At 42.5% G+C, this 14,401-nt stretch overlaps 1 protein-coding gene across 2 annotated transcripts in view; it reads left to right on the forward strand.

The window, feature by feature from the left end:
- Positions 1 to 408: 408 nt before the first annotated feature.
- LOC124556841 overlaps positions 409 to 14,401 on the forward strand; it is a 594,435-nt gene continuing 580,442 nt past the window's right edge. For both annotated transcript variants that reach the window (XM_047130858.1, XM_047130859.1), the window contains exon 1: positions 409 to 789. In XM_047130858.1, the coding sequence (XP_046986814.1) occupies positions 659 to 789 (131 nt within the window). In that variant the 5' untranslated portion in view covers positions 409 to 658. The remainder of the gene's footprint in view (positions 790 to 14,401) is intronic.

Raw genomic sequence — 14,401 nt, forward strand, 5'->3', positions numbered from 1 at the left:
TTAGTTTTTATTGCCGTTTCAAATATACCGGTCATTTTTGAAACACCCTGTATATACGCAAATATAAGGCCGGGCCAGAAATCGAAATTAAGTGCTCTGACTCGAGCGTTATTAAGCGATGCTCACAATGTCGGCGCCGATTTTTCGGACGTTGCTCACTAGCGGCAGACAGTCGTGGTGGGGAAAAGCAAGTCAGTAAATGGGTTACGATTCTTTTCCACGCCTACGACGTGGCAGCAGCTGTGCTCGGCGCGCCTTACGAGTGACAGCAGGGTGAGTACGGCTGGGCCGTGGAAGCGGCGGGCCCCCCCTCCTTCGCTCCTCTCCCCACTCCTCGCCATGACGTCATGCGCGGAGGTTGGTCTAAAAATCGCCGGTCTGCCTTGGGCAGCCGCCGGCGCGCAGCTCAGTACGCGCCGCGCCACGGTCGGGGAATGTCAACAATGGCTGTTACGCGGCTTCCATACTGCGTCTCCGTTTAGAAATCCTCTGATCGCGAATTGAGAATGGCGGAATGAAAAGCTGAGGAGACTTGCTGCCTGTCCACACGGGCACTCCACACCCACAGTCTGCAACCCGTACCTTTCCGTTTCGAGGGGATGCTGCCCCATGTAGAACCACACACTGTGAATGTGGCAGTGCAGGTGTAAACAGTGGCATGGAGGTCGTGACGTCACCGAGCAGGCTGCGGGACTTGTGCGGCCGGCGGACCGCCCCGGCCTTGGCTGCCACTGGGTTGTCATGGCAACCGAACCGCAGCGTCACCCGACGGACCGCCCGAATAGCCAGGTAAGGCTTTCTTGTCCCCGACGCCGGTTACTGTGCCCAATTAGATGGTGGTCGCTGCATTACTGGGCAGCTGACTGGGTAATCGGTACCGTATTTTAATCGGTGGCGTCCCACCAGAGCAGGCGTTTCTCGTTGTAGAAAATACGAGGTGCTATCGGGAACATCTCCCACCGGTTTTAGCGTAATTACAGGTTAGCTCTTACAGCAGTATACGATTTCGAAACTTTGACCAAATGAGAGCGTAGCGGATCTTCATTTGTGATCTGTAGCCTCTGGAAGCGTATGAAATTGTAAACAAAGTAGTTACTGAGGTGTGTGTATATATATTACTGTTTTTACTATCGATTCGGTTCGCTGTTGCAAGACAAATCTTATTTATAAATATGTGCAGTGTATTTGCTGGCTAGTGTGTGTTATTGGACCCCCCTCTGTAGCACTCATCGAGAGCTGGGTTCGCTTGAAAGGTGGTAATCTAGTTGAGAGTTGGCGAACTCAGCGAATGCCAAAGGTAATGGTAATACTGTCCTGTAGTGAACTTAATGTGTACATTTGCGCCGTATTTAAACGCGCTTTTCCATATTTAACGCACTTTCTAGCATATAAATTAACACTTAAAGGTAAATTTAGAAATCTTATACTCTATGATAGTCTCTTGTGATTGTATTGATCCATATTACGCGCATACGTCGTACACAAACTACGAAAAATGCGAGGGAGGCTGCTACGTAACATGTACATATTGTATAGTCGTAGAGTCTGAAATTTGAAAGACTGTTGAAGAATAAGTTATTTTATTTATCCGTTCATGGAGCCGTGAAATTTTGCTCAGAGGACAACACAAGAGACTGTACGGCAATACAGAAAACGAAAAGGGTCGTATCACAATAACTATTTCAAAACTAGTGAAGCCACTTCGAATATGTTGCACTGAAGCAGTTGCTATTCCCACATTAGTAAGCCATCATCACGAAGCCATTATAATACAGCAAATTTGTTCCCCCCCAGCTGCCGGCTTTCCTTAGGCTAGGAGCAGTGAATCTTTTAAATGTTTTGATTAGTCTTACAAAGAGGTAAAGGTTTTTAATACCGTGTATTAAGACTGCATATCTGAGTTAATTAAGATTAATCAGTGTGTTCTCTTCATATATTTTTGACCAATCAAATCGTCAAATTATCGATACTGGGAGAGTTGATCGTTGACGTTCTGGTCAGAAGTGTCTTTAAAGTATTTCTTTTTTTAAATGCCAGGGAGGCAGGGAAGGGAGTGTCACGGTAGCTGCGCGACAAAAATTGTGCCCTCTGTTAACGCACAGTAATTTTGACACTTCAAGATACAAAGATCTGCAAGCAGTTTCAGAAATGTTACCACCTGCAGACTTATCACCGCCTTCCAGTTCACGGGACACGATCCCTATTGAGCAACACTTGGGCTTAGTCAAGAGGCAGTGTAGCGGTACATGCTGAACTGTTCTGAGGAATGTTGATTCCTTGTCCGTGCCTCTGCTCCGTGTCGAAAAGTTTTATCCCAAACATTTAGTATTGATTGCAGATGATACCTTCAAACAGTGGGAGATTATTTACTGCGGTTCCTAAATTCCCGCTGACTTGTGCCAGTTCAGTATTATTAACTTAGTTTCCTTTCAGTAAGTTAAAAGTAATGGTCTACATTTCAAATTACTATGCAGTTGTATAGTACATATCATCCGAGGCTATGGTGTTTTACTTCAAATGCGTCTAGAAAAGATGCAGACATTAAAGTCGAATCGCTAACACACGTCTTCCGTTCTTTGGAAGTGGCAATGTATTTGCGGTGCTGTTGACACCTTTACACAGGAACTAACGAAGTTGTAAAAGGCCACGTGGAACGAAGTGTTTACCACGATACGCATTCCCACCTTCCGCGTCCCCCATTTCACATAGAGATTTTAATCGGAGGCTCTGAAACACTATATACCTAAATGTGGCTGCAGTCTGGAACCCCAAGACAGCTACGGTCGCAGGTTCGAATCCTGCCTCGGGCATGGATGTTTGTGATGTCCTTAGGTTAGTTAGGTTTAACTAGTTCTAAGTTCTAGGGGACTAATGACCTTAGCAGTTGAGTCCCGTAGTGCTCAGAGCCATTTGAACCTAAATGTGGTGAGCTGCGCTATCTGAGGGACGTCAGGACTACAGAATCGATGTGCGGCACAGTCAAGGTCTGTCTTCCGATGAGAGTAGGGGCAGAGTTAGTGTCAGGTTGGCGACTTGTTTTAAATAATTCAGGAAATCGCGGATGTTTCCGTAGATGAACTCGGGAAAAACAGCTAGTCCGGTAATCGTGGTGAAGCGGTGAAGTTCGGCTGCAGGGAAAGGTAGTAAAGGTTTCTGTGAGCTCTATGAAAAAGTTTTTGTATATGGGCTGTAGATTTCTCTGCCCGCATTGCAGCTAGAAACGTCGACTTTTAAACTCATCTTCACGCATTTATAAATTGTAATTTAAAGCCTGTTAGTGTGCTTTAGAAAGAGAAAGCTGCCTTTGGTCGAAGATTTAAACCACTTCTAATATATATTTCAGTAATTGCCAGCATCATGTAAAAGGCATAAACATTTCGATATTTTGGTTTAAATAGGCTCATGTGGTATACAGATATAGTGTGTTGTTTAAAGAACCAAATATTTGACTATCTGGATGAACATACATTCGCAGTCAGCAAGTTTGTTACGAACAAATATTTCTAACGCTTAGCCGAACTTGTTTAAAAATGTAGCAAACATTGACTTGATATTGCTTTATTCTTGAGTTCGTAGGCGTTTGTTAAACTCTTTTCTAATCCTGTTACTCTCAGCAGACGCATTTTAAAAAGCCACAAATTAACTAGTTGAATTAAAGGCCTCCGTAACCATACGTGAATATACTTGCACTAAGCTCACTAATCCAAAGATTCAAAATTTATCTCACATCTTCGAAGACCATTGCACTTGAGAGCTCCTGAGGGAACACTGTACTGTTTTATAAACACGTATTTTCGTTTTTGTGTTCCACTTCTCCACAATCCTCTGCAGTGTTCGTCTACGGCACAAATAGTGCACCATTCCACCTTCCGTTTATTATAAATAAAACACAGGTTCCGACAAACTTCGTGGCAGTGCGTTCATTAGTTCAGTGGCAGTATCGCCTTTGAGTCGGATGTTGCCAGAAAAAAGGTTGACTTGGGCGCCGCTTCAGATTAGAGCCGACTGTAAACGAAAATACTGATGCGGTCATTCGGTCTCCGTCAGCAGTATAAGCGCAGTTTTCTCAAAATACGAATGATCCACTGGCTCCAAGACGTCACGTACGCTTCTTTGTCTGGTCTCTCTCAAATATTATTGTGGTTTTTCCTGTTAGTAGTGCTAATTGAAGAGATTCATATCTGCAATAGTGGCAGCATTTATCACGGAAAGGTCAGTTTGTAGACAGGAAATCAGTACGGTCTCTACGTCATTTGACTTAAATGTTTGATTTTCGTAATCACTAGCTTTTCGTTAAAATAATCTTAATTCAAATAAGGTTTACTACCCATTTCTTTGTTGGAATACGTTGTCTTGGATATTAAGTTTACTGCACCCGGTATGTAAAAAAAAAAGTGCTCTACTGCAGTTGTAGTACTGAAACAGCTGCCGCTTCTAAATTGTACGTGCTACGAGAAAACCTGTTCAAGGAACTTCGTATTCTAACAATTGCTTCTCAGTACATTTATTCCTTAACGAAATTTGTTGCAAGTAATATACCTCTTATTTCCAACTAGTAGCTCAATGCATAGTATCAACACTAAGAATAAGAACAAACCTACGTAAAGAACTATTACCTTGGTCCAAAAAGGGGTTCATTATTCAGGAACACACAGTCAATAAATTCCCGGCAACCATTAAAAACTTCGTTTCAGATAAAGGACAGTTTAAACAGTTTGAAAGACTGCTCTAGAGACGAATGTCGTTACTGGGACTGAGAGACCAACTTAGGTGTCTGTTAGATTTCAGTTTTGACAGCACTTAGTCAAGATAACGTATTTTGTGTGTGATAATTTTATTAAAAGTGCGTAACTGTTTCATTCTGACAGTGTATTAATTCTGTTAATAGCAGCAGTTCCGGTGTACTGTAATGTAATCACCTATTATGACAGTCCAATCAGGGCACTGAGTATTAATTCCAATGTTTTTTATGTTATACTTATTGACTTGTTCCACATACTTCCGAAAGCAAAAAATTGAAATTAAGTATATACTCAATAGTTAAAACAGATTTTGCGTGACTTCTGCATGTACGACTGTTTTACTGTGCTTTTTTTTCATGTACTGTGCTCTGAAAATATTTTTCGAAACAGGTAAAGATTTCTGAGATGAGGAAGTGATTGTCAGTGAAACACCAGTAAAAAAGCACTCAAGGCAGTCAGATATCTCCATTTCATCTTTGTCTGCTTTTACAGGAGAGAGAACGATATACGACAGCATAGCCAGTAACTAAAACAAAAACTCGAAGCGCTAAATCGAATTTATATTTAACGTGTCTTGCTCATGTCGCGCGCGCACACGTACTGTAAATATTATGCACTCTAACAAGTATCCTCCATTAAATGCGCCTATGTTAAAAGTGTAATGAGAAATAAGATTAAATTACACGTATTAAAATAAGTCAAATCAACACTCCATAGTACAGAACATAATTCTCAGTACCTATTTTCAGAACACTGTTCCATGATAGCTAGGGATGTGGCTTTTACACTTGGTCTGGAAATATAACTCTGTGACCAGACAGTGTGTTAAAACAAATGGTCTTCTCAAAGTGTTAAAGCTTAAGAACTTAACATTGTACCAGTGGATAGCTCAATAGACCATTGTCTGTTTTTACCGTTCATGAAAAAGCAGTGTTTTTTAGAGATCATGTCCTGAGAAAATGCTTCCACAGTACTGGAAGAGAGAGAGAGAGAGAGAGATTGCACTTTTAACTGACTGGCACCGAATCCTAAACCAGCAAATGGGAGATACTCGTATTGTGTAATTACATCGTCAGTGGTAATCAATACTTTCTCAGTACGCCAGATACCTCTGTGTAACCACAAAAACAGAGGGAGGGAGGTGCAGTGGAAATGAATGTTTCCAGAAGTTTCACAATTTGTGAAGAGTTTGCCAGAACGAGACTGCGATTGAGATTTTTGTAAGGTATAGTGGAAGATAGTAAAAGAAATCATAGTTTCACCGTCCGGCATATTTAAATTCAGTTCATCTTTCTTTCCCGAATTTCTACACGCGTCAGTAAGGTAAACACCTCTTAACATACACAGACAAGCGTACAGGCAATAGGTACACTCAAACAACATCCTGGAATGAAGTAACAAGTTCATCAAGAGATATGGAATTACCAGTGATACGCTGTGTAGATGTAGACAGTTCGGTAGTATTTTTGTTTTTTCTTTGAAAATACATAATTGATGCTATCTAAGAACTGTTAATCAGATGTAACAACTAATAAGTTGGCTTGGCCTTATTTACGTATATTTTTCAGCAAGTTTTTAAAACTTTTTGTACTTAAAGTATTTATAGCCCTGAGTTTTCAGTGCATTTGGAAGATACGTGCCTCTGTATCTGTGTACAGTTCTGGTGAATAATGTAGTGTAAGTCAAAAGAGTCATACGTGTGTGTGAGGAAGACAGAATTTTAATGTAGCCCTGTTGAAGATGGTACGCGATTGCCTTCCTCAGACCTTGAAACAAGCAGAGCCAACTCGATGTGGGGCAAAACAGTAAACATGTGAACCGAATCACGACACTGCTTGGCAACAGTCACATTCAGCGTTGGCAAGAAAACAGAAAATCCTACGGTTGTCAAATATTCACCTGATTATAATCGAACACCAAGAAAAGTCAGCTAAGCGGAAAAGTTTCGCTACCACCTACCAAGGTAAACAAGAAAAAGTATCGCATGGGCTAGAATCTGTCGTCCACGAAGTTCCTTTCCCTTCGTAGATAATATAGACGCATGTTGAGTCAGGAACTTAAGTTGTTCATATAAAAATCAGAGCATTCGAGCTGATTTGACGATGTTGTTGGCAACGACATTTTTGTGAATGGTGTCTTAGGAACAGATAATCAGATGGCATAGCATAGGCAGGTGGGCTGTTTCACTTGCATTCCATTCCCTGATATTGTGCTGTCAAGATCACTCTCTCCTACCTCCCTCCCTCCCTCCCCCATGTAAAGTTTCCAGTATAATTCTCTGCGAAAAATCGCACCGAGAATTATATTTCTTTTACGTAATTTTTATACTGAGCTTACTCTTGCGTATAGTAAGGTTTATCAGGATAAATTTGTCAAATAAATTTTATTGTCTTTACTGGTTTCGACAAATTAGTCTCTCTGCAGAAGCTTAGTTTGGTAGTCAGTCAATATCTTGTTCATAGGACAATGCCACGGTATGTTCACAAGTGTACATAGCATGAGATTATTTTTAACACTGTAAATTGGCAAACAGTGTTTAAAATAACATACAATATGTATTTTTCTGAACGTACCATGGCATTGTCCTTATATGAAAAAGATACTGGCTGTCTGCTAACCTAAGCTTCAGAAGGTGACAAATTAATTTCTCGAAATTGGTGAAGATAATAAAATTTATTTACAACTGATGACTGCAATGTATCCTGAAACACTACAGTTGCTGAAAATTACAGCCATGAGTAAAATAATAAGTATATTAAATTAATAATTACATTCCATCATAATAGAAGCAATAATTTTTGTCTTAAAATTAAAGTTTTGAAACTTCTTTATGTTACGTGCATTATATAAATAGTGCCTGCTGTCCTGAGATTTCCTAAAATGTTTTTAGTGATTCCATACCGCCTGAAACCGTTAATTAAAATATACCAACTGTGACCCAAAGTTCCATAAAAATCATTCAATAAGGTGCTTTTAGGTCTAAAGAGTTCGAGAATACCTGCCCCCAGAGTGAGCTTCCATATTCTCGCATAGTATTTCCGTGCTTTAAGCAGCTAGGAGCAGTGTTTTGGAGAACAGAAGTCTCTTGGTCCGAACATTCTCACTTACCCCTTCCTATGGTTTTGTAAATGTTAGTAACTGTAATGGTTCCTTAAATAGCGAACCTCTCTTCTACCTGTTGACGTTGATTTACATACTCCATTGAAGTTACACGAAGGGCCCTTTCTCAGACAATGGAAAAAATAAGTGGCCCGGTGAATATCGTTAATGAGCATAACTGCCCATCACAGAAACAGTGATACAGATTGCCTCTACAGGGTTATGCGTGTGCATATCCCGCATGCTCTTTCCAGTGTGTCATTTTACGCGTGTGAGAGAGGAACAGGCGAATAACGACAAAATGGCGCGCGTTCATTGTAGTATGTTACGGAAAGCATAATTATTGGAAAACATGTGGGTATCTGTTTCCACAACATTTTGACTGCAATTGTTTTTGTAAAATCTCCAAAATATGCAGAGCGAAACTGTGGCAGAATGACGCGAAACGACCTCTGTAACGAATGAGAAGCGTAATTATCAGAAGAGAACTCGAACTCCAGAAAATATGGCTCGATTGAAGCAAAGCCTGAAACAAAATCCGACGAAATTTCAGTGCCTTTTATCTGTGATAGTGGGAGTTAAGATATCGTCGTGTCAAAGCACCAAAGAGATATCCCTGCAAACTTTTTAATGCTGAGGTTAAGGCGTCGAGACGGACTTCCACGTGTTTTCTGTCTGTGGCTTATGTGGGTATCCCGGGTAATGAGCTCGCTGATCGTTTGGCTGGGGGAGCAGTTACTTACCCCCCGTTTTCTGTAACCCCTCCTGCAGCGGATTTACGGCTTCACATCAAATCCCACTTTGCACAGTCATGGGCCAATTCTTGGGAGGCTACTCCACTGTCTAATAAACTTCGTGCCATTAAGGTGAATACAGGCCCATGGCGTTCTTCCTTTAGCCTCTCCCGCAAGGACTCGACCACACTGTGTCGTCTCCGCATTGGCCATACCAGGCTGACCCATGGTTTCCTTTTGCGTGATGAGCCACCCCCGCTATGTGCTTGTGGAGCCTTCCAGTCAGTGGCCCACATTTTGGTTGAATGCCCCCTTCTTTTGGCTCTGCGTGCTAAGTACAGACTCCCCCACACTTTACCTTTGATGTTGGCTGACGATTCCCGGATGGTCTCTCTGGTTCTAGGTTTCCTCCGGGAGAGTGGTTTTTATTCTCAGTTTTAAAGTTTTTAATCTCCCTCTGGTGTTGGGGCAGGGCGGTGAGTGTTTGGGTGTCTCCCACTGTAGGCAGTGTTCAGAGATTCCCGATTCACCTCCCTGACCGGGATCCTCTTTTCTTTCCCTTTTACTCTGTTTTCACCCCTTCTTTTTAAGGCTTGGTTAGTTTTTCTATTCCCATACGTACTTTCTGCATTATAGCAGTTGTACTTTTTAAGTCACAGGTGGTCTTGCCTATGCTGTTTCAGCATAGTGTTGGGTTCGTTCTCTTGCCAACTTCCCTCATTTGTTTTTACTAATGACAACGTGACTGCCCTTTTACGTTTCCCCTTTATCCGTTTTATTTTTCTGACTATACTGAGATGTCCCGTTAGCAGAATGGAGTCTATTTGAAACAAGGGACTGATGACCTTGCTGTTTGGTCCCTTTAACCTCAAACAACCAACCAACCAACCAACCTGTCTGTGGCTTAAATGGAGTCGAATCACGACTTTTGGTTCGTCACATTTTCATTTCTTCAGCTATTATGCGTTAGAAACACACAATCAGTACTTCGAAGAGCCTTTGCATAATCTCAGGATCGGTGTTACGTTATCCCTGTTCTGTCCAAAAAATCTTCAGGTCACAAACATCCAGGGCCTACCGATTGACCTCTACACCTCTGGAAAGACAGTTAGCTTCTTCTGGACACCGAGCAACATAACCGAGCGAAGTGGCGCAGTGGTTAGCACACTGGACTCTCGCAGTCGGGAGGACGACGGTTCAAACCCACGTCCGCCCTTCCATATTCAGGTTTTCCGGGATTCCCGAAATGGCTGGAGGCAAAATCCGGGATGGTTCATTTGAATGGGCACGGTCGATTTCCTTCTCCATGCTTTACGCAATCAGAGCTCGTGCTCGGTCTCCAATGACCTCGAGGTCGACGGGACGTTAAACCCAATCTTGCCGTCTTCTTCCGAGCCACACAGCCATTCCAGGAAATGAACACGCCGACCGTCTAGCTAAAGACGCTGCTGCAGGGGATTAATTTGACGTCGAAATACTGTGCACCGACTTACGATTACGACTTCGACGCAATATTTTGAGGCTCTAGGAATTGGAATGGTAGGTTACCACGACCCATAACAAGTTGAGAGCGATTACAGGGTCTACTAAGGTGTGGCATACAGCTTTCCAAGCCTCTCGGAAATATGCCACAGAAATCTTACGTGATGTTAATTGACGAGGATCATTCCATATTTTTCGGGTCAGTTTACTTGGGACAGCGTCTATGAAGCTTAATTGTCGTAGCTCGGCTGTAGTAGATTGGCCTCACGAGACTTCCCATGATTTCCGCTCAGTGGAGCCGCGGTAGTCTTGAGGGTAGCACACGTTCTTGTCCAGTGCGATCTGCAACACGCTCCCAGCTTGCCTACCTCCCTACCTCCTGAGGGGAGCGGATTTTACGACAAACTATAATACTACTCCACTTTGAATGTTAAGGGTGTTGGGGGTGTTGGGGGGGGGGGAAATCTTCCGCAGCGGCGGGTACTCCCTCATGTGACACAGCAGGTTACTTCCTCCCCCCCCCCCCATCTAGTTGTGCTACTAGACCCACTCGAGTAAGATGCTGTCTGGGTTATTTCTATTTTCTTGTACCTATCATGTTACTTCTGTCACGTCTTTTTTCAAACTCTTTTGACTTGATTGTTCAGTTCGAGCAGCCAAGTCAACACTGTATCGCTTTTTACCTTTTTACGCGTTTCTCTCACGAAATGTAGGGATTGATGACCCAATAGTTTAGTCCTTTGAAACACATTAGCATCATAATCGTCTCGGTGTTAAGTGTACAATACCCTGTGTCCGCATCGTAACAAGATTCTTTCGTCAAACTGCTAATGCTAACCGCTATATTCAGAAACTGCTTAATCCATATGTAGATAAACTTGAAGAACTGTATGGATATTCCAGAAAGTATACGCCACCCTAACAGCGCTGTAAAATGTGCACGAGGTGCCGATGAGAAGCGGACGATCAGCAGAAGTAGTGCAATCTCTCTGCATGGGAATGTTGCCTGTGAAACATTATAGGGCCAGGTATACACACATACTGGAAGAGCTCCAGCAGAACATTGAAAGCGTTGTTCCTGGTATCCCTCAGGCAAAATTGCTACGTACAGTTTGAGAACAGCGCAGCATTGTCAACAGTCCATTCACAGAAATCTTAAGTGATCATTAAAGAGGATCATACCATATTTTTCGGGTCAGTTTACTTTGGACAGCCTGTATGAAGCTAAATTGTTGTAGCCACGGCTGAAGTAGCAATGTTAGTAGGTTGCAGATAAAGAAGGTTGCGCAGGATAGATTAGCATGGAGAGCTGCTCAAACCAGTCTTCGGAGTGAAGCAGCAGCTGCTTGGTTTTAATGCCTCATATGAACATGATTTCTTCGGCAATTGCCTGTTGTTCCATGATCATGTATAGTACTATTAGATATACTTAAAAAGTTTCTTGTAATGTTCTCAACAGATAAGGAGATGACCTCGCCCAGCACTGTACTTATACCTAATTTTTAAAAATATTTCTTCACAATAAACCATACTGCTTCTATTTTTTTCTGTAGCCCAGAATCATAACTTTAAATGGAGAAAGACGAATAAGTCTAAATTTTAGATCTCTTAAAGACGATGTCAAAAAGTTGGAAAGAGCACTTGTGGAATGTATGGGTAATTAAATCACAATGAGCTTGACATTTGTAGAAACTTGTTGATTATTATTGTCAGAATGTAGTAAAACAGGTAAGTCAACTATCGTCCGTCAAATATATTGCTCATGTTTTGTATAGTGCACAGCACAATATGTACCTTAAATGAAGACAGTGTGTTTCCACTTACTGTAATATTATTGAACTTCTCATTTTACAGCAGGACTTTACAGACATGCCCTTGGGAATTTTCTACGTACTTCCAGCTCAGTGCCGCCCAGATATCAACCACGTAAACCTGTACGATGTACTGCTAAAATATTTGAAAACTCTTAAAAATAGCCTTTGAAGATTTCTAAACGATGTTAACTACAAAAAATGGACTTTTTAGCAGAGCTGACTTTCTTCTCTTATGAACGAGAGTTTACTGGTTCGATTCTCGTTAGACGCATATTTTACTTACATTTGTATCACAATTAAGCTATTATGCGATCACAATTTTTTTTAACTATGGTTGTAATCGGATGAAACTTAGGGCATTAGTAGTAAACTCACATTTTATGCGAAAATGTGAAGTATATCATAGAAAATAAAATACTTCATTTCTGGAGACGACGAACAATACAAATTTAATGTTAAAAACAGTATTATTGTTTTCTTCACTTAAAAATAGAAAACTGTTTACCACATCTTAATTTATTCTGAATATTCCCTTCTTCATGGGATTAATTTAAAAAAAAAAGGGATGGTGGCAGAAATTACCTGGGAGACACACACAGGCGCATACATATAATAATCGTGCACATAAGTACTAACGAGAAACTCCCAGACGTCCGTACCTCAGCCGTTATCCACTAACAAAACAGACAACTGTAACTATAGAGGAATATCGCTCCTAGCAGTCACATAGAAAACTTTCCCAAGATCCTCGAACGACACGTAACGAGGCAGCTAGACAAGGAGTTAAGAGATCCTGAACTCAGCAAATAAAAATTATCAAGACCATCTTCAAATACAACAAGAAACGAGCCAGACAATTGGACTTGCAAAAGGCGCAAAACTCTGTGGACAACAAGGGGACAGCACCTACTCATCATATATTTCGTCAAAATTTATGGGTACACTCAAATAGAACAGAAAATACGCCCACGAAGGAATTATTAGTCTGGCGGATATCGGTAGATGCAATTATTTCTTTGTCAGTACACGTACATCGCAATTTCAGAACTGGGTGATTCATGAGAGAGCTTTTCAAATTGAGCTAACTAGTAACGTCCTGGCTCACCTCTGTCCCTTAGACAAGCGGTTATTCGGCTTGGTATTGATAGGTAGTTACTGGATGTCCTCCTGAGGCTATTGCGCCAAATTCGGTCAAACTGTCGCACTAGGCCGTCAAAATCCAGATATGTTTGAAGGGTCGTGCCTGTAATGCTCCAAACTTCAGTTGGGAAGGGATCCGGCGACCTTTACCAAGGCAGGGTTTGGAAAGAGCGAAGATATGCAGTAGAAACCGTAGCCGTGTGCGGGTTGGCTGTATCTCGCTTAACTGTAAGTTCAGGATGGTTTCCCGTGAAGGGCAACAAAACGAGGCGTAGAATATCGACAACTAACCACTGTGCTGAAAGGCTGCCGCGGATGGCAACCCAAGGTATCTTGCTTTGAAGAGAAATGGCACCCCAGACCATGACTAATGGTTGTGCGCCGTATGGTGGGCGAGTCAGGTTAGTATCCCAACTCTGTCTGAGGCGTATGACAAGTCTTCGGTGGTCATCGGGGACCAGTTGGAAGCTGTATTCAGTTCGAAGCGGGATTCTTCACTGAAGACTATTCCAGGCAATGAGATTAAAGGCCGATGACGTGTCTGGAGACGCCCTGGACAGCGGCGGGTTACCAACCTGTCGCCCACGATACGACCCGACAGCCACTAGTGATGGTGTGGGGCGGCATTGCTTTACATAGCAAGACCCCTTTGTCATCCGCGCTGTAAGCGCAGTGTATCTTCGACGATATTCTACGTCCCAGCTTGTTGCCCTTCGTGGCACACACTGGACTCGCATTCGGTAGGACGACACTTCAATCCCGCGTCCGGCCATCCTGATTTAGGTTTCCCGTGATTTCCCTAAATCGCTCCAGGCAAATTCCGGGGTGGTTCCTTTAAAAGGGCACGGTCGACTTCTTCCTTGTCCTTCCCTAACCCGATGAGACCGATGATCTCGCTATCTCGCTGTCTGGTCTCCTCCCCCCAAACAACCGAAAGCCCCCTTTGTAGCAAACCATCGTGGGCTTACGTTTTAAATATGATAAAGCCCGCCTGCACACAGCGAGAGCTTCTACTACTTGTCTCCGTGATTGCTAAACTCTACCTAGGCCAGAAATGTTGCCGGATCTCTCCCCAGATGACAGATGCGGCTGTTTGGAGCATTATGAGCAGGGCCATACAACCATCACGGAATTTTGGCTAAGTAACTCGCCAGTTGGGCAGAATTTGGCACTATATCAGTGAGAATGTCACAACACTGTTGCAACAGAAGCTCGAAATTTAGCGTGGACTTCAATGCGGGATGCTTACAGTAGTTCCCACAACCAAAATTTCTCTCGAAACCTGGCAGAAAATAGAGATTCTGGTCGTATGTGAAGTATGCTAGGGGCAACACACAATCATTGCCATATCTGCACGATAGCAATGGAGATACTAACGAAGACAATGCTG

The sequence above is a fragment of the Schistocerca americana genome, chromosome X (genome assembly GCF_021461395.2).
Source record: "Schistocerca americana isolate TAMUIC-IGC-003095 chromosome X, iqSchAmer2.1, whole genome shotgun sequence".
Lineage (NCBI taxonomy): Eukaryota > Metazoa > Arthropoda > Insecta > Orthoptera > Acrididae > Schistocerca > Schistocerca americana.